The sequence below is a fragment of the Tachysurus vachellii genome, chromosome 17, assembly GCF_030014155.1.
Source record: "Tachysurus vachellii isolate PV-2020 chromosome 17, HZAU_Pvac_v1, whole genome shotgun sequence".
In the NCBI taxonomy this organism is placed as follows: domain Eukaryota; kingdom Metazoa; phylum Chordata; class Actinopteri; order Siluriformes; family Bagridae; genus Tachysurus; species Tachysurus vachellii.
In genome coordinates, this window is record NC_083476.1 from 7,543,622 (window position 1) to 7,564,640 (window position 21,019).

The 21,019-nt window shown below is 41.5% G+C and overlaps 1 protein-coding gene across 1 annotated transcript in view; it reads left to right on the forward strand.

The window, feature by feature from the left end:
- The window catches only part of ptpra (protein tyrosine phosphatase receptor type A), a 35,815-nt gene that overhangs the window by 468 nt on the left and 14,328 nt on the right, over positions 1 to 21,019 (forward strand). The window contains exons 2-7 of the mRNA XM_060890389.1: positions 15,501 to 15,543; positions 17,845 to 17,923; positions 18,346 to 18,813; positions 19,022 to 19,036; positions 19,724 to 19,805; positions 20,156 to 20,229. Coding sequence (XP_060746372.1) covers positions 15,523 to 15,543; positions 17,845 to 17,923; positions 18,346 to 18,813; positions 19,022 to 19,036; positions 19,724 to 19,805; positions 20,156 to 20,229 — 739 coding nt within the window. The 5' untranslated portion in view covers positions 15,501 to 15,522. The remainder of the gene's footprint in view (positions 1 to 15,500; positions 15,544 to 17,844; positions 17,924 to 18,345; positions 18,814 to 19,021; positions 19,037 to 19,723; positions 19,806 to 20,155; positions 20,230 to 21,019) is intronic.

The window sequence follows — 21,019 nt, forward strand, 5'->3', positions numbered from 1 at the left end:
GGAAAGACACAGCGTCGCTTTTAATGGAGGGCGGGGCCACAACTCTCACACACTCACATTCTACACTCACATTCTACACTCACACAGCACACACACATTCTACACTCACACAGCACACACACACATTCTACACTCACACAGCACACACACACATTCTACACACACACTCACATTCTACACTCACACAGCACACACACATTCTACACTCACACAGCTCACACACTCACATTCTACACTCACACACTCACATTCTACACTCACACAGCACACACACTCACATTCTACACTCACACAGCACACACACTCACATTCTACACTCACACAGCACACACACTCACATTCTACACTCACACAGCACACACTCACATTCTACACTCACACAGCACACACACTCACATTCTACACTCACACAGCACACACACTCACATTCTACACTCACACAGCACACACACTCACATTCTACACTCACACAGCACACACACTCTCATTCTACACTCACACAGCACACACACTCACATTCTACACTCACACAGTACACACTCACATTCTACACTCACACAGTACACACTCACATTCTACACTCACACAACACACACACTCACATTCTACACTCACACAACACACACACTCACATTCTACACTCACACAACACACACACTCACATTCTACACTCACACAACACACACACTCACATTCTACACTCACACAACACACACACTCACATTCTACACTCACACAACACACACACTCACATTCTACACTCACACAGCACACACACTCACATTCTACACTCACACAGCACACACACTCACATTCTACACTCACACAGCACACACACTCACATTCTACACTCACACAGCACACACACTCACATTCTACACTCACACAGCACACACACACATTCTACACACACACTCACATTCTACACTCACACAGCACACACACTCACATTCTACACTCACACAGCACACACACTCACATTCTACACTCACACAGCACACACACTCACATTCTACACTCACACAGCACACACACTCACATTCTACACTCACACAGCACACACACTCACATTCTACACTCACACAGCACACACACTCACATTCTACACTCACACAGCACACACACTCACATTCTACACTCACACAGCACACACACTCACATTCTACACTCACACAGCACACACACTCACATTCTACACTCACACAGCACACACACTCACATTCTACACTCACACAGCACACACACTCACATTCTACACTCACACAGCACACACACTCACATTCTACACTCACACAGCACACACACTCACATTCTACACTCACACAGCACACACACTCTCATTCTACACTCACACAGCACACACTCACATTCTACACTCACACAGCACACACACTCACATTCTACACTCACACAGCACACACACTCACATTCTACACTCACACAGCACACACACTCACATTCTACACTCACACAGCACACACACTCACATTCTACACTCACACAGCACACCCAGTCACACTCTACAGTCACACAGCACACACACTCACACTCATTCTACACTCACACAGCACACACACTCACATTCTACACTCACACAGCACACACACGCACATTCTACACACACACAGACCACACACTCACATTCTACACTCACACAGCACACACACTCTCATTCTACACTCACACAAGCACACACTCACATTCTACACTCACACAGCACACACCACTACATTCTCACTCACCACACACACACTCACATTCTACACTCACACAGCACACACTCTCTCATTCGACACTCACACACAACACACACACTCACATTCTACACTCACACAGCACACACACTCACATTCTACACTCACACAGCACACACACTCACATTCTACACTCACACAGCACACACACTCACATTCTACACTCACACAAGCACACACACTCTCAATTCTACACTCACACAGCACACACACTTCACATTCTACACCACACAGCACACACACACTCACAGTCTACACTCACATTCTACACTCACACAGCACACACACTCACATTCTACACTCACACTCACATTCTACACTCACACAGCACACACACTCACATTCTACACTCACACAGCACACACACTCACATTCTACACTCACACAGCACACACACTCACATTCTACACTCACACAGCACACACACTCACATTCTACACTCACACAGCACACACACTCACATTCTACACTCACACAGCACACACACTCACATTCTACACTCACACAGCACACACTCACATTCTACACTCACACAGCACACACACTCACATTCTACACTCACACAGCACACACACTCACATTCTACACTCACACAGCACACACACTCACATTCTACACTCACACAGCACACACACTCACATTCTACACTCACACAGCACACACACTCACATTCTACACTCACACAGCACACACACTCACATTCTACACTCACACAGCACACACACTCACATTCTACACTCACACAGCACACACACTCACATTCTACACTCACACAGCACACACACTCACATTCTACACTCACACAGCACACACACTCACATTCTACACTCACACAGCACACACTCACATTCTACACTCACACAGCACACACACTCACATTCTACACTCACACAGCACACACACTCACATTCTACACTCACACAGCACACACACTCACATTCTACACTCACACAGCACACACACTCACATTCTACACTCACACAGCACACACACTCACATTCTACACTCACACAGAACTCACACAGCACACACACTCACATTCTACACTCACACAGCACACACACTCACATTCTACACTCACACAGCACACACTCACATTCTACACTCACACAGCACACACACTCACATTCTACACTCACACAGAACTCACACAGCACACACACTCACATTCTACACTCACACAACACTCACACTCACATTCTACACTCACACAGCACACACACTCACATTCTACACTCACACAGCACACACACTCACATTCTACACTCACACAGCACACACACTCTCATTCTACACTCACACAGCGCGCACACACACTCTCATTCTACACTCACACAGCGCGCACACACTCTCTCATTCTACACTCACACAGCGCGCACACACTCTCATTCTACACTCACACAGCGCACACACACTCACATTCTACACTCACACAGCGCGCACACACTCACATTCTACACTCACACAGCGCGCACACACTCACATTCTACACTCACACAGCGCGCACACACTCACATTCTACACTCACACAGCGCGCACACACTCACATTCTACACTCACACAGCACGCACACACTCACATTCTACACTCACACAGCGCGCACACACTCACATTCTACACTCACACAGCGTGCACACACTCACATTCTACACTCACACAGCGCGCACACACTCACATTCTACACTCACACTCACATTCTACACTCACACAGCGTGCACACACACTCACATTCTACACTCACACTCACATTCTACACTCACACATCTTGCACTGGCCAGAAAAATAAGTTAAAGGTTATAAGTTAATTTTTATTTGTCTGAGTGAAGTATTTCATCCTCAAGCAAAACATGACTTGGTTGAGAAACCCTTGTTGGCAAGCACAGTGGTCAGACTTCTTTTAGTTGGTCAGCAGGTATTCACACATCTCAGGAGGGATTTTGATCCACTCCTCTTTAGAGATACTCTTCTTCTGAAGATTTTAAGGCTTTTGCTTGGCAACTCAAAGTTTCAGCTCCTTCCAGTTTTCTATGTAATTAAGGTCTAGAGACTTGCTAGTCCACTCCAGGATCTTAATGTGCTTTTTCTTGAGCCACTCCTTTGTTGCCTTGGCTATATGTTCTCGGTCATTGTCACGCTGAAAGACCCATCTTCAGTGTTCTGGCTGAACCCAGGAGGTTCTCATATACAAGATTCTATGGTACATGGCCTTGTTCATAGGTCCCTGAATGAGGTGAAGTCTTCCTGTACCCTTAGCAGAGAAACAGCCCCCAAGCAGAATGTTTTCACCTGCATGTTTGTCAGTGGGGATGGTGTTCTTGGCATGTTCCTATTCAGCTTTTTTCTGCCTCCAAACATGGTGAATCGAGTTGATGCCAGAGAACTCAAATTTGACTCAGGCTCATCTGACCACATAACGGTTCCCAAGCCTTCTGAATCATTCAGGAGTTCATTGGCAAACTTCAGGGGTTCATTGGCAATTCTACACACTTCCATTCTGTGTGCTCACATCTTACACAGATTCTACACACACTTGAATTCTTCACACTCATTCTGCACTCTTACATTCTGCAGTCATTCTCCCCTGTTAACTCTGTTTTATTCTACACTGTAACACATTAATATTTTACACTCTTGTTTTCAGGCATATTTTACACTGTTACATCCATTTGTGTTGTAAATTATTACATTTACAGCCTATACAATCTCTGCTCTTCGATCATATGTTGAGTGGATTAAACCGTAACTTGCAAGAAAATTGTTACTCAATTTTATTTTAATTTTATTTTGCGTTAAAGTTCTTCAATGTCATGTTCAGTCACATTACCTTTTACTGTATTACACACATCACATGTTTTTTGTTCCATTCACATTCTACCAGATCATGTTGTATGATGTCTTGGGGTTAGTTTCAATAAAATAAATAAATACAAAATTTCATATGTATGAAAGCCAAGATATAAGATTAAAATGGCCCTGGAGAACTCTGTACCTTTTACTCTGACATACAGTGCAGGAATGTATAAGTAAGGAACAGTGACTGAATACAAAACATCCACATGCCCTATGATCCCAACTCCACCTCTTTTTCACAGTGCTAGTTTGGAAGCGGGATTAGTACTTCTTTTTACCTGGTGTTATGAGTCATGGATAGCCCCAGCTGCAGTGTTCAGCGAGTACAGTGTGTAATGATGCGTGTTTCAGAAATCAGCAAAAGAAGAGCATGCGCCTCATATCACATGAAAACCAGGACGGAGCAACACACAACAAAAACAGCTCGGTAGCGTCAGCCTGCAAAACACTAAGCACCACGGAATTGCACACTATAGTGAGGAGGAAATAAATAACCGACTCTGAAATATTAGCAGATAAATGGTACAATTCCTGTTGTGGCACATCAATAAAACAGGCTTGTCTCAGAAGAAGCAACTGACATTGTGTCTCCCAACGTCTACACAACATGCTCCTGTGTAAACAGTGTTATATATGGGGGAAAATATGGATGTTAAGTGAATGTTAATTATTTCTTAAATCATCTAGCACCTTGTGTGCTGATTGTTGTCACAGCTGAATGAGCATACATTTATTAGGAAATCTAAAAGCAAGGAAAATCTCCTGTTTTTTTCCTAATTTAGTTTTCCGGTGCACGCTTATGCACTGTTCTACACCATGGTGTAGTTTAAGTGTGAAAAAGGGCAGGGCTAGAAAGCACTGACACTGGGTGACAAGAAATTCTCAAGTCCGCCGACGACCCTCCGGCATACGAGACATACAAATGTCTTTTAAATTTCCTCATTGTGTGATTTCATTTAGGTTTTACCATTTTCCCCTTCTACATAAAGGAGCTCACATGCGCCCATGACCGGTTGCCATTGTTCCTTAGAAACCTCATTAACTTTCAGTGGCATATTTACGTGCATTAATACACACTATTGAAGAAGGATATGAGAATTATCATCTTCTGACCACATTTCTAATGTATGCTCTTAGAAATTAGGCAAAAATTCACCAACCTGTTGGAAAATGTGCAGGATGTGAGATATTTCATGCATCACACACACAAATCTTGTAACCCTCTCTGCTTCAAGGACACTGTATCATGACTGACCCTGCACTGTGACTCCAGCTTCTTGAGCCAGTATGTACAATGGAACTTATGGAACTTAGAAATTATGAATATGCAGATCAGGTTTAGCATTTCTCCTTAATGGGGTGGTATTAGGTTTCTTTTTATATCTGCAACATTCTCTCTTTATTTATTATCCATGCTATAATGATATTGTCCAGTGAAAAATGGGCTCTTCTTCAACAGAAGTACCAAATGAAAGCCCCTGTTTTGTGAACAAGTGAATCAAGTCTGGACGGAGGATCAGAGAATAAACAAACCAAAAGCCTTGATCCAAACACCCTGTCTGCTCATTTGTCCCTCTATACTGTTAGTGTAGCTGTTGTCTGTGTGTATTGCTGTTTTATGCTAGGTGTCAAATTTTTATTTTTATTTTTTAAACAAAACTTTGTCACTTTGAAACATTGCAGCTTGAATCCATAAGCTTGTCTTTGGGACAATCTATGCATTTTTATTATTCTATGTGCATTTTATATAGAAGAATATGAACCAAACTGTATATATGTAAAGCTGTCATGTGGACCTGAGACTTCATTTAGGGTACAATGCGAATACAGTTGCACTGATACGCTCCTACACAACTCGTACTCGAGTCCGTGCTTGTTCAGGAAGTTAAATAACGTGCAAATATTTTAGCCGACGATGTCGTCATTCATTTCCATAGCAAACGTGTAGCATGAGTGGCAGGGGAGCGTTGGGGGACAGAGAAGAGTCAAATAAACACAAATGCACCGGGATCAATAGAATCAGGCAAGTCTGAAATCAGATCAACGCTGCAGCGGAGCCGCAGAACTCAGCAAAACGCATCGAATGTGAAAACCCCCTGAAACATCAGGGTCAGGCACACAGATGAGATCAGGGAATGCGGAACATCCAGTGTTTGTCATTTCTGTTATCATGACATCATAAATATTTTCTTGTTCAGATGTTCAAATACTTAATTATTGCTGATTAACAGATTAACAACATTCTCAGTCCTAATGCCTTTTCATTAGAGGAACTAAACCCTATTTAAAGGTTTGTCTTTGCCTGGAAGAACAAAGGCAACAAACCAACATTTGAGGTGAAAGAATTCAAGCAGGATTATTTCTTTTTTTTCCTTACACTTTAAAAGGCAGTGGATTTTAAACTAAAAAAAGGTTATAACTGTAACTAAAATAGGTTATAACGTTGAATCTTAGGACAACAAGGAATATTAGCACACTGGAAGTGGGTTCAGCTCTTTTCCTTCAGGATAAAACGTGGCCTATTTTCTCTTCAAGCAATATGTAAAAATGGCTTTTTTTTTTTTTTAAATCCCAGAGCTTGTCCGTTGTTCGTATTCTGCTTTAACGGCGCAGATGTGATTTGACGCAGGAGGCGAGCCAAAATAATGAAATGTAGGTCTTTCTGAATGTGCTTTGTATGTGAATGTGCCTGCTGGATCATGTCTCCAGCTTGTCTCTCTCATGAGCCTTTCTCTGTGTTCTGTTTAAATTCGCCGAGTTGCGCTGGAGCACACCGAGCAATTAACCTTCCAATGTGCCATTTCCCTAAAGTGACAGGGTTGTCTCGAAAAATTAGAGCACCACAAAAAGACGGGACCGATTTCCACTCTCGCTTCGATTTGTTTCCTTAAATCTTGCATAAGCCCGAGTCCATGGCTCGCCTGCTCTTAAACTGAACACAGCCTTTGTTTTCCTGATAGTAAAAGGTTGATAGGGTTCAGCTTCTTGATTGCTCTGGTCTGGTCTTCTCTCCATCGCCTTCCGTTACCGCTTGATCGGCTCTTCGTGTCTGCGCTCGCCCTCCCAGGGGGTTACCAAACACACACGGTGCAGTCTGGCATCTGGAGAAAACACCCTGTTCTGTCCTGGAGGGCATTCTCCAAATGTGTGTGTGTGTGGTGGACTCTCAGCAGACATTGTACAATCTAACTACAGGAGCTAAAATATGACGCCATTGTGTGTTGGGTTACATAGATACAATGATTTGATATGATTAGAAGGTGCACTTTTTATTTAAAATAATATAATGATATACAAATTAAAGAAAAATCTAAATGCAGTGAGTAGATTGTTTACAACGCGTAACTAGGCAACAACGTTCACTACATTTCAGTACCTCCAGGATTTGGAGTTTTCGGAAGAAATTAACTCAATCATTCAAACTCAAACTGAATCAGAGAAGCTTTCGGTTTTTCTAAATTACTGCAGGTTTTCTGCACATTTGTGCCGAGACGTGTCACATGACCTCACAGCATGCATTCAGTCAAAGCCCTATTCCATTCACAAACGTTTCAGACATGAGTAATAGCTGTCATAGAAAATAATTACGTGCCACTTCACTGCTAGTTGTTTTTAAAGATTTGTCCTGTGCTTTTGTAAAAAGAAAAACAAAAGAAAGAAAAAAAGCTGCATCAAAATCAAGCATTTTTGGTTGCCGCAGTCACAAAAAAACTGAAAATCCTAGAGACTCATATTTCCCAGTACTTCCATATTCATTTACTACACACTAAAACATATCTACTTTTTATTTAGTTTTCTGTTTTACCAAAGAGAAAATTCTATATATTATAAAATCTATATATATAAAATTCTATATATTAATTCTGTATATATTATAAATTCTGTATAGTAGGTGAATCATTATCAGTAGGTGAATTTGGACGCAGCCTAAATGCATGACCGAAAGAACGAGAGACAGGCAGAGAAAGAACGAGAGACCGACTAACAGAGAGAGAGACCGACAGAGGGGGACAGACCGACAGAGGGGGACAGACCTACAGGCAGAGAGAGAACGAGAGACCGACCGAGAGAGAGAGACTGAGACAGACCAAGACCAACTGACTGACACACAGAGAGACTGACTGACTGACACACAGAGAGACTGACTGACTGACACACAGAGAGACTGACTGACACACAGAGAGACTGACTGACTGACACACAGAGAGACTGACTGACTGACACACAGAGACCGACTGACTGACACACAGAGAGACCGACTGACTGACAAACAGAGAGACCGACTGACTGACACACAGAGAGACCGACTGACTGACACACAGAGAGACCGACTGACTGACACACAGAGAGACCGACTGACTGACACACAGAGAGACCGACTGACTGACACACAGAGAGACCGACTGACTGACACACAGAGAGACCGACTGACTGACACACAGAGAGACTGACTGACTGACACACAGAGAGACCGACTGACTGACACACAGAGAGACCGACTGACTGACACACAGAGAGACCGACTGACTGACACACAGAGAGACCGACTGACTGACACACAGAGAGACCGACTGACTGAGAGAGAGACTGACTGACACACAAACAGAGAGGGACAGACAGAGAGAGCTCTCTCGCTCTGATAGGAAGTTCATGGGACACAAAGAGCACGTTGTGTGACCAGTTTACAGTTAACATGCTGACAGTGTTAGTGTTTCTACCTGGGGGTTTATTTCCAGGTCCTTCAGACTGAAATCTGAATACAGACACACACATTGGTGTTGTGTTACACACCTAATTCATACTGAGATATATTTAGATGATGTTCTAACACTGAAATCATCGACTATGAGCCTAAAGCTGCTATCCAGTAAGGCTTGGGGTTGACAAGATACAAAGCTTCTTGTGGGTGAGGTTGTTGGGCAATTGTGATGCAACACACCCAAACCCAGGGATGGGCTAAACCCTGCAGTGTACTCGTATGAGGAGTCTGTTCACGGTTGTGTTGGTATGTCAGGTGTCCTGACACCGTGGAGCATGTGTTTGCCTGTTCTGAGGCGTTTTTGTCCTAATGCCCATATGTGGTGTAATTGTTGCTCTTTGTAGTTATGGATGTAGTTTGCTTTGTATAATTATGAATAATGTGAAAGGGTTACTCGCTTATCAGCTTCCCAGATCACGGTGTAGGCTTTTCTGAATCGTTTCCGCAGTTAAAATGCTTTGCGATGTTTAAACTTGTGACCTCGGCCCTTTCGCAGTAGACACGGACTTCCTGTAACTATCGTTGTCATATCTTTGGCATCTGGCTCACGACTAGGCCTTGTCTCACTTCCAAGGTTGGACTCAACTCCTATACATTCAGTTCCTATTTTGTTTTTTTTTGTTTTTTTATCTATTTGTAAGGTTTGGTGATTTGTGAAGGCTGTTCGACCCTTCACTGAGTCATTGGTGTGGTTCTGATATATTTTCAGTTGTGACAATAAAAAAATGAGCAATAAACATGTGCATACTAATAGGATAAAGGTCCTAACGTATGTCACTGCGCATTTCCTAATCTAACATGACTTCCACCCACATTAGTCATTTGCCAGCTTATAAAATAGCACATGATGTAGCACATGTGGTTTTGGATGTTGACTTTTTTTTTTTTTTTGTTTGTTTAAATACAAACAGCAGCAGGAGGCATAGAGCTTGGGCAGGACTCACAATGCAGAAGCGACTGAACTGATTACAAATGAATTAGTATTATTTAATATTTTACAAGTATCTGCACCACATTCTAGTGTGTCTTACAGAAGTGCTCTATAGTCTTGTTTAAAATACGTCCTCATGCTAGTTCACAGAGACAAAAAGAGTGCTGTCGTATTAAATTAGGTGTTTAAATGACAAAACTATGACCTTGAAATTGTTGTGTATGACATTCTGGGTTTTAGAATAGATGAACGGAGCATACAGTTTAGTAGATTTAACAGTTTAGTAAATAAATCTTACTTAATAATACAACATGAGAAGCTGGTGGCCACCGTAATTTTGTCCCAGTAGCTCTCTAAGGGGAAAAAAGGAGATCTGACGTAGAGTAAAATAGTTTGAGACGCACACAGTGCAGAAAGTGGTGGAATTTGGAACAAGCTCCTTGAAACATTAAGTTTATTCATAGCTCCATGATACAGCCGAAAACCTGATCTCCACCGGACATCTAACCATCACACTCATTTGTGGCTCTTCCTCAGATTGTTGCCCCAAAGTCGGAAGCACACAATTGTATAACTTGTCTTTGTGTGCTGTAGTATTAAGATTTCTCTTCAGTGGAACTAAAGGACCCAAACACATTGCAGCATGGCCGTACCCCTGTGCACAAAGCGAGCTCCATGAAGACTGCAGAGCAAGAACCCCAGAGAGTGAAGACCGAGCTTCGTGAAGAATGGAGTGCGAGCTCCATGAAAACTGAAGAGCGAGCGCCGTGAGGCGCGATATCTGGAACACTGACTGCACCCCAGACCTCCTCATCTAACGTCCGTGTCTGATCTCACTAACGCTCTAGTGGCTGAACGAATGATCACAAATCCCCTCAGCCACATTCCCAACATCTAGTGGAAAGCCTTCCCAGAAGTGTGGAGTTTATTATGAGATAATGGAGAACTACATCTGGAATAGGATCTTCAGGCACATGTGTGTTATTAGCCAGGTTTCCATCTCCCATAATAAATATAACTTGTAACTTTTACAATATCTCACTATATCCTAGTTACTTTAGGTTCTGACTCGTCCAACCTTTCATCCAAACGCCATCAGAGGACTTCCTGATATTCATGCGCTCTTATTTCTACACACTTTTGATGTACAATGACGCAGCAAACTCTGTCTAACCGTCACCACCACCGCGACCGTCTACTCGAACACAATATCACTGCTTCAGATGCAGTAACGTGACCTTTTCTGTTGTCACTTGGCATGTATCCTCATTCAATTACTAATAAACTGATTTACTGGAGTCACGCAACACAATTTTTGAGCAGCAGAACAAGACCGCTGAATTGAAATCGGAGTTTCACGTCTGCAGCGGCGCATGACGATACTTTTCCCTTACCTCAGACTGTTTGTGACTTGCCTGTGCTCGCGATATTTCTTATGAGCCTCTGTGTATTTTTTTCCAACTAGATAGTACAGAAATGAGAAATAACAGAGCTCTGCATCTCATCTCCTGTATCGTCACCGAACTCTGCGTAGACTCGATTATTTAGCAGAAGAAAGGAAACCTGTCATACGGCTCTTGCAGAATTCTTGGCGGTTGATGGTCAATCCTGATAACTCGTGATAAGGAGAAGTTGGTTAAACAGAGAATGCTACGAATGTTGATGCGTACAGATTGTTGTAGTATGTATTTAGTGTGCGAAGCCCACACCTGTTTAAATCCAGACAGGTTGCTAATTGACTCTGAATAGCTGTAATGTGTATTGTGTCGATCCACAATGCACAATGCAGCAGAGGAAAAGTAGCCGTCCTGTGACTGCTAGCTGATTTCACCCTGATTAGCTTTGGCTCCAGGCTGAGGATGGGAAGTGTGTGTGTGTGTGTGTGTGTGTGTGAGAGAGATGCCGTGTCAAGTCAGTAACTCAGTAAGTCGATTCTACTGCAAACCACTGCTAGCATTTATTCTGTAAGGTTTTTTTTTTATAAGGTTCAGTATCTACAGCCAAAATGAGGCAGGATTATATATATTTATGTTTTTTTTTCTTGAATGTTTTATAGGTCAGTATGGCCAGGTGCTTTAAGGAGAAGCTTCGAATCGCACTTTCAGATAGCCGCATCTTCATGCTGTCCTTCACTCGGGAAACCCAGGACTTGGACCGAGTTTTTTGACTATAAATTTGTTTGCTGAGGTGCGAATTGGAGAGGCTACGTTCTTGGTGCCCTGCAGCGTCAGTCTGAATTCATATCATCCTGTCTTTAAATGGCATTTAATTTATTTCTGAAATCTAAAACTGTAAAACCAGGCACGAGTGAGATCAGTGAGTATACTAAAGTTATATATTAACATGGATCAAGGTTTTTCTCGAGTAAGTTAGACAGATAAACGTGAGACTCCAACAAGATTGCTGATGAGCTCCAGAAAGCCTGTGCTTGGTCAAGTGTGTGTTCTTGGTGACATTTGATGAAAAAGTATAGAGTGTTGTAATACAGTGTGTTTTTGAGTGTAAAAATGTTGTAGTGTAGCATTAACATTTAGCAAAGGTTTTGGCAGCTGGAGAAGTCAAGAGGTAGATGTTGGAGATAGATTTAGCCAGAATGTACAGATTATTGTAGCTCACATCAGGGATTGTGGCTTTCATTAAAGATCGTCCAGCTGTGCTCTCATACACGTAAATGTAAGCGATCAAGTGGTCAGAAAAAAGCCACAATCTAATCCTGCCTGAAGGAAGCGATATGCCGGACACTCAGCATGATATTCTGTTATGTTCTGTGAGTTGTTACTGAATCGTATGTAAAGGAAGCAGCACATGTTTTATCCTCACTCTCCAGACTGAACTGTTTTATGGGTTTTTTTCTACCCCAGTTCATTGCAAACTCTTGCAGCAGAAATCGGTGAACTTGTTCTGATTACATTTTTGGGGCATTAAATCACAAGCTTCACATTCAGATGTCTGTACAGTTTGATATGGACAGTTTTCCTTGTCTCGTCCTCCAGAGGATGTTGAGAATGCAGACAAAGATCAGTTCTACACTCGGGCTAACTTATGCTCTTTTAGCCCATACTGCAGGTCTATGTTGTATGATGATATTATTTCCTGTATTGGGGTAATGATATTTAGAGTTTAAGCTGTATCTGTATATGTTTTTTACTGCCTCAGTATGCGACTGTTCAGTTGATTAAGCTCCCCACATTATAAAAGTACAATCCTTAAACCTTTTGTGTGTAACTAGCAGTGTGTAACCAAACCCACATTGTGTTTGAATGTAACAAAACGAACCGTGTCTAATTAAACTCTAGCTCTCTGACCCACGTGGGTTTGTCTGAAGCACTGTGCTTTCCTCCACTACTGAATATAAACGTCCCTGTGGCTGTGGTGATTTTTTTTTTATCCCGGATTGAATCAGATAGGAAATGCTCTTTTTGTGTGTGTGTGTGTGTGTGTGTGTGTGTGTGTGTGTGTGTGTGCACCTAGATCTACTGACTGACACAGATGTCAGATGTGTATCACTAGTGTATTGTATTTTCCTTCAGTCAATCCGGCACACTGTAACAATTTGCTCTGTGTGTGTGTGTAAAATCTCAAATCATCACCATTTTTTTAAACATTCAATCCAGACCAATCCATATTCAGTGTCACTGAGAATTCTTCCATTTTGCGATCCCACACCCCATTCTAGTGTTTGACGTGAACGTTAACTGAAGCTCTCGACACTTATCTACAGCATGTTATGCACAGTGCTGCTCAAGTCAAGCCAAGCCAAGAAGCTTTTATTGTCATTTCAATCATATCCAGCTGATGCGGTACAGGGAGCTACATAAGACAGCTCATGGAAAAAAAAAGTAAAATGCATCCTAGTGCAAACAATACAATATGCTACAGGACAGATAGATAAAACCAGAGTACAGACTGTAATGACACTGTGTAAATAGAGATTAGTAAACAATGTGCTGCCATATGATCCGCTGATTTTAAAGGACTGTTCCTAATAAAGTGACTAGTGAGTGTACAGACACACATCGTATTGAGAGAATAACTGAACATGTTCAGTGTAGAGATGTATTTCATTCCTGTCTATATTCCTAAATGTTCATGGGACGTTCAAGAAGCCTTCTATGATGGGAGATGTAAGCCTTCTATGATGGGAGATGTATTAGATATATAAGATCAGTGCACGTGTATCTCATGTTCTTCACAACATCACGACATTAAACTCATCTTTACTGAATCAAAGCAGTTGTGTAATTCAGTCTTATTGAATTTGTATAAACCCCCAGCATTTTTGGTCCAATATTTATTATTTTATTTTTTTCTCATCTGCCTTGTAGGTTCACCAAAACTCCTTATTAACTCTCCCAGAAGGAATGTTTTCATTTGCCATGTAACTATATTTGCACGTGATTTTGCACGTTTTTTTTTTTTTTTTTTTTTTGAGGATATTGTTAAAAGAGGATATCTACAGTAGTTATGGATATATATCTACAGTAGGTACAGAGCGGTATATCTACGAGTCGTCCGCTCCTGAAGTTTATCCGCTAGTTTATTTCACATAGCGTGTGTTCATTTATGTGACTAGCTAACTCGCTCATCATACATTGTTAGCTTCCATTGTCTGTTAGATATTGAATTATTACTTTTATTTTTAAGCTTCCTTTTTGAGACGCACTCACTACCATTTGTTTCCTTAAAAAGCCTACAGCAAAGTCTGAGATTTCTGAGCACTCAGAGTCAGAAGTGTCTCTGTGTTCCAGTGCGCCTCTGTCTTACTGAACGTTCTGAACACAAATGATAAGATGACCTCAACAAAACAGCATAAGCCAAACCTGCAACCTTAAACCATCGGTAACACTGTGAAATTGTCACCACATCGTTCGTTTTTTTTAATTTCCTTTTCTGTCTCCCTTCATCACGTCGTCACTTTCTATAAAATCCTCCGAACATGTCATTATGAGGAATCATGGTGCAGAGCTTGCATTCAGCTTCTCCTTAAAAAGAATTCAGGATTTGCATAAAAGCAGGTCAAAGGAAATTAGCTGAAATGCAAAAATCTCACAGTTTCCTTTAGAGTTTGTAAAGCTGACAAGCTGACACATGCTAACAAGGCCGGAAAATATGTCTGTTTTAGCATTACATGCCTTAAGTTAATGAGAGAATCTGCTAGCAGTTTTTTAATATCTCTCTCTCTCTCTCTCTCTCTCTCTCTCGGCAGTCACTGTGCGAATGAGTGAGTGATGCAGAGCACTTTTTTGCAGGTAAGTGGTCAGAGCTTTTGCACCAAACATGCACTAACCTGGCTAATGTATAACGAAAACTCACTTTGTCACCAAAAACAGAGAACGTTTTAATCAAGCGAGTTTATTATTCTACCAAAGATGAATATATTCTATGATCGATGAAATCTATCAGCGTAATCATAGTTTCCTTAACTAACATTGAGCAAAGTGAACATTCAGTTTTATTTGTATTGCGCTGGACAATGGACATTGTCATTTTTATTCTGAATTTTTCTATTCTTGTGAAGCCGTTTTTGAGACAAAGTTTCAAATTGAAAATTTATGTTCATCCTTAATGAGCAAGCCAGGGGCAACAGTGGCAGGGGAAAAAACTCCCACAGAGGAACCAGACTCAAAGGGAAACCTATCGTCTTCTGGGTGATGCATCATTTCCATGTAGGATCATTAAATACTCAGTTTTAACAGAGATGTTGCTGACCATGAAGACATTACACAACTTGTTTGTAAATGAATTCTAGCAACAACAAAAAAAACTAATGTGCATTACTGCAGAATCACATTAAAAAAATCCTGCTGAGTTTTTGTGATTGTAAATGTTATTATTATTACATTAGCACTGTACTCGTACTCTTCTTAAACCTATACTTGTGGAGATGTTTTATTTGAGTCGTCTTCAAGCAGTTCTGTACAAGAGGTTCATTGTGACATATTTATATAGTTTTTTTCCTCCTTATAAGTGCCTCTTATCAGCACTAGTGATCATACAGTATATCACCACGTCCTTGCGGTCTCCGTCACATGCGCTTGGCAGTGCTGAATAGTGCATAAGCATGTGATTTGGGACACAGCTCATGTTTTCCGTCTCTCCTTGTTGCACAGACATCACAGTTCCCGTTAGCTGCTGTGTTCCACCTCAGGACACTTCAATAGTGTTACATAAAGAACTCATGTGACTACACACTCAGGTCCTGGATCACTTTGGACATCTTGGTACCTCTCGATTATATGATAATTATTAATTAAAGGGGCATCCTAAAACCGATCCTAAATGCTTAAGTGATTATTAAAAAACACAATCATTCTTTGTCTTGTTTTTGTCACATTTAGTGTGTTGTTCTGCTTATTAAACTGTCCACTGAGCACATGCTGGATTTAAGCCATGATAGTGGGGTCATTTTAAGCTCTCTCTCTCACACACACACACACACACACACACTGAATCTATTGTACTGTGGCTTTGTAATGCAGCACACTGCTCAGCTAACTGGATCAGCTGTGTTAGATAAGGGCTTGACACAGCTAGCCTAGCTTACGGTAGCCTGTTACCACAGCGGTTAAGGCAATAGCAATTACAGCGATCCGTTTTGCTTGTCTGGTTGCTAAATAATAGGCTTCTAGCAAAGTGCAGTGGTTTTTAAACCTCAGGCCTTCACACAGAGTTGTGCAGTGGTTTGGAGCTCGAACACTGCAAACCACTAAAGTGTAAGACTGCTGCGTCCTTCCTAACCAACCACGAGCTTCATTCCTGTTTTATTTATCATAACCCCTTCTCACCTAGGGCCCTAGACGTAACATCGTTAGAAATAGTAGCCTAGAAGAATCCTGTTATATCCATTATTACGGTTCTTGTTTCTGTTTTTCTTCATCGCTTGTTTTATTTTATGTTTTGTTATTATTATTATTATTATTATTATTATTATTATTATTATTATTATTATTATTAATTAAACAAGTTTCACTAACCTGAATGGTTTTACATCTCAGCTGTTAATCTAGCCAGAATCTAACCAGACCCTTTTTTCAGTTTCCTGTTGCAAGCAGATTAACGGTGACCGTTTAAAACGGACAACTTTTCAGATTTAGGATCTAACAGTGAACCAGAGATTAATGTGCAGGTGTCTTCTGTTTCCAGCTGAAGGCTGCTGATTGGATGCTTGGCATTAAAATATGAATTTAGGGCACACAAGTCTGTGTATGATGAATCTTTGACAACACAAACCTCACAAACATCTTTCTCCCTCTCGTATTTGTCTGTCTGTCTGTCTTGTTCTGTCTTTCTCTCTCTTTCTTTGGCTATCACATCTCTCTCTCGTCTTTATCTGTTTCTCTCTGTCTGTCATGTTCTTTCTTTCATGCTCTTTTTCTCTGGCTATCTCTCTCTCTCTCTCTCTCTCTCTCTCTCTCTCTCTCCCCCCATTATCTCTGTCTGTCTTGTTCTTTCTTTAACGCTCTTTCTACTGGCTATCTATTTTTTGTGTTATCGCTCTCTCAATTCAATTCAAAATTCTCTCTCTCTTTCTCTGTCTCTCTCTCTCTCAGGGCAGTATGGGTCTGTGTCCCCTGCTCCTGTTGTGTACCTTGGCCACTGCTTGGGCCCAGGAATCAGTTGTGCTTTCAGGTAAGACCTCATCAGCACAGGCTTTTAATTCAATAAGACACAGTTAAGTCTTGTCTTTCATAGCTTCAGTGATTATTTCTTTCTTACCACTATTTTGGTCAATATTGTTATCGTCTCTTTATATAGTATATTGTTGTTGCTATGAATATAGCCACAGCTGCTGATATAGCATTAACCTACAAATAAATAAATTATAGCTTCAGTGTAGCTGAAATAATTATTCGCCCTACTCTAGTTTCCAAAGTGTTTACATGGACATCATCACAATGAATTTTTTTAATCTGATTTAATCTAATGAACTATAATAATACTGCGATTATAACTAAAACATAAAATCATTACATACAGATTTAAATCAGTGAATATTTTGAGAACGACTCTCACTTTTGCTCTCTATCTCTCTCTCTCTCTCACTCACACAGATCAGAATCAGATTGTGACACCCAAACCTTTAACTCCACCTTCTCCCACAGCACACAATCTTACTCAAGACCCTGCCCCTTCGTCCACAACCCCACCCACCAAACAGCCTGTCATCATTAACACCACAAAAGTAACAGCAGAGATGCCATCTCCAGGAGTCCCCATGCCCCCTCGTACCCCTGCTCCAGTTCTGCCTCCTGACACCAATCACACCAGTGCTCCGCCCCCTGAGCCTACCACTGTTAGAGGAGGAGGGACGGAGGACAAAATCTTAACTGTTCGTCCCGTAACCCTGCCTGTTCCTTCCTCAACTGAGGGCCCTTTTAATACGACCCTCTCCACCAAAATTTATCCTGGTTCTTATAATAACACAACTCCAAACACAAGCCTTTCTCCTAGTGTTGAACCCAGCATGACCTCTAACCTGCCTGAAATCAGCACCACACCATACATCAGCATTCCTCCAGGTAGGTATCAGTGTTGGCTGACTGGTTGTGATTTCAGTCATCTGTTATTAGTTTTGACTTATTTACAGTTACATTACCGTATTGGAGTTTATAGCACATATCACCCTAGTTATTCAGATTTGAGTATCTAATCCTTCCTTTCTAATGTTTCTATTGTTTCTGATTTCTGTCTGTAACTGAGATATAAATCTTTCTTTTTTCCCCACAGGTGGAGGTGGTGAAGGTAAATATCCCTCGTTTGTTCCTCAAAAAGTTTTGTGAACCCTATGAAATCTTTAGATCTCAGCTGTTTTCGCCACGATGCAAAAACACAAGTTGTGAAGATCAGACATTTGTTGTGTCCGAATGTTAGATGAATGTTATGAAGGGTTGTATCATCTCAAATGGACTACGAGAGGTTTATTTTTTCAAGCTGGAAGTATAAGTCGTTTCCCAGTCGATGCAAGTGATGTCAAACGCGTAATACGACACTGTTATCTTTAGCAGAATACAGAGTTATAAGAATGTTGGAAAAAGAAATCACACAGCGTGAGCTTGTTTAAAGCTCATAAGACATTTTATAAAGACGTTTGTAAGATTCCGTGTACGTCACAGTGCTGTCAGCTGTCTTCGTCTCAAATCTTCTTTTCCCAAATTCACATCAGTGCTTTGTAGCCCCGCCCCTCTTTTACTACGTAAGCAAAGCTGTTAAATGTTGAGTGCATGAAGTGTAAAACATGGCACACTTGGTTGGTTCCACACCTGATCCCACTGAGTGAAAACATCTGACTCCAAATTGGCCTTCAAATGAACTGCTAATCCTGGGGTTTGACATAGCTCTGTCACTCAGATGTGCAATATTTGTTTCTATTCCTCAATGAATAAATCTGGAGATCTGTGTTTTTGTCATTTTTCTTCTCCTCAAATCAAGACACAGCGATCATTGCAGTGACGGTGGCCTTATCATCTCTGCTGGTCATCATCTTCATCATCATCATCCTCTACATGCTCAGGTCAGGCAATAGACACACACAGAGAATGTATGCAAATAAATAAATCATTTTAGTGCAAATAAATAAATCATTTCAGTAAGTAAATCATTTGCCAGGTGTTTGCCAGGTGTTTTTCAAGCAAAATGTCTACGAATGTTTGTGCAGTTAAAGGTTAAGGATTGTGCAGCAGTGTTTTTCTGGCAGTTTCTCCTCACTGTTAAACTCTCACAGCCTCCTGGTCGTTACCAGTGATTAGCTGCATCATTCCAGCTCCTCTTTGTTCTGTTCTTTTCTCTCTCTTTCACACATGATGAGTTGAAGCTCATTCATGAAACAGACAATTTTCTGTTTGTGTCATTGTGTTGTAACAGGTTTAAGAAGTACAAGCAGGCAGGAAGTCACTCAAACTCTTTCAGACTGACCAATGGCAGGACGGACGACACAGGTGTGTGTGTGTGTGTGTGTGTGTGTCTGTGTGTGTCTCTGTCTGTCTGTGTGTGTCTCTGTCTGTCTGTGTGTGTCTCTGTCTGTCTGTGTGTGTCTCTGTCTGTCTGTGTGTGTCTCTGTCTGTCTGTGTGTGTCTCTGTCTGTCTGTGTGTGTCTCTGTCTGTCTGTGTGTCTCTGTCTGTCTGTGTGTGTCTCTGTCTGTCTGTGTGTGTCTCTGTCTGTCTGTGTGTGTCTCTGTCTGTCTGTGTGTGTCTGTCTGTCTGTGTGTGTCTCTGTCTGTCTGCGTGTCTCTGTCTCTCTGCGTGTCTCTGTCTCTCTGCGTGTCTCTGTCTCTCTGCGTGTGCGTGTCTGTCTGCGTGTGTCTGTCTTATGTAAAATAATAAAAAATTGTGTAAAGTGTTATAAAGAGAAGGAGTGTTAAAGTAAGTTTAAAATGGATGAATGTGTGTATGCTGGCATGGTGGAGCAGCAGGTAGCATTGCAGCCTCATAACCCCAGGGTCCAAGAGGATTACTACTGAGTTCACGTTACTGCCGCTGTTGGTGATTTGCATATTATTCCCCATGTTCTCAGTATAACAAGTTTTTTCCAGGTTCTCTGGTGTCCTCACACCTTATAGAAACATGCGGTGGATTGGTGAGGCTAAATTGCCATTAGGGGGTGTGTTCGTGAGCGCGTGTTTGTGCGCAAGCGTGTGTGTGAGCGTGAGTGCGTTTTGTGTGTGTTTTTATTTTGCGTGTATTTATTTTTTGTGTGCATTTTTTGTGTCTCAGACAGATTTGCTTTAA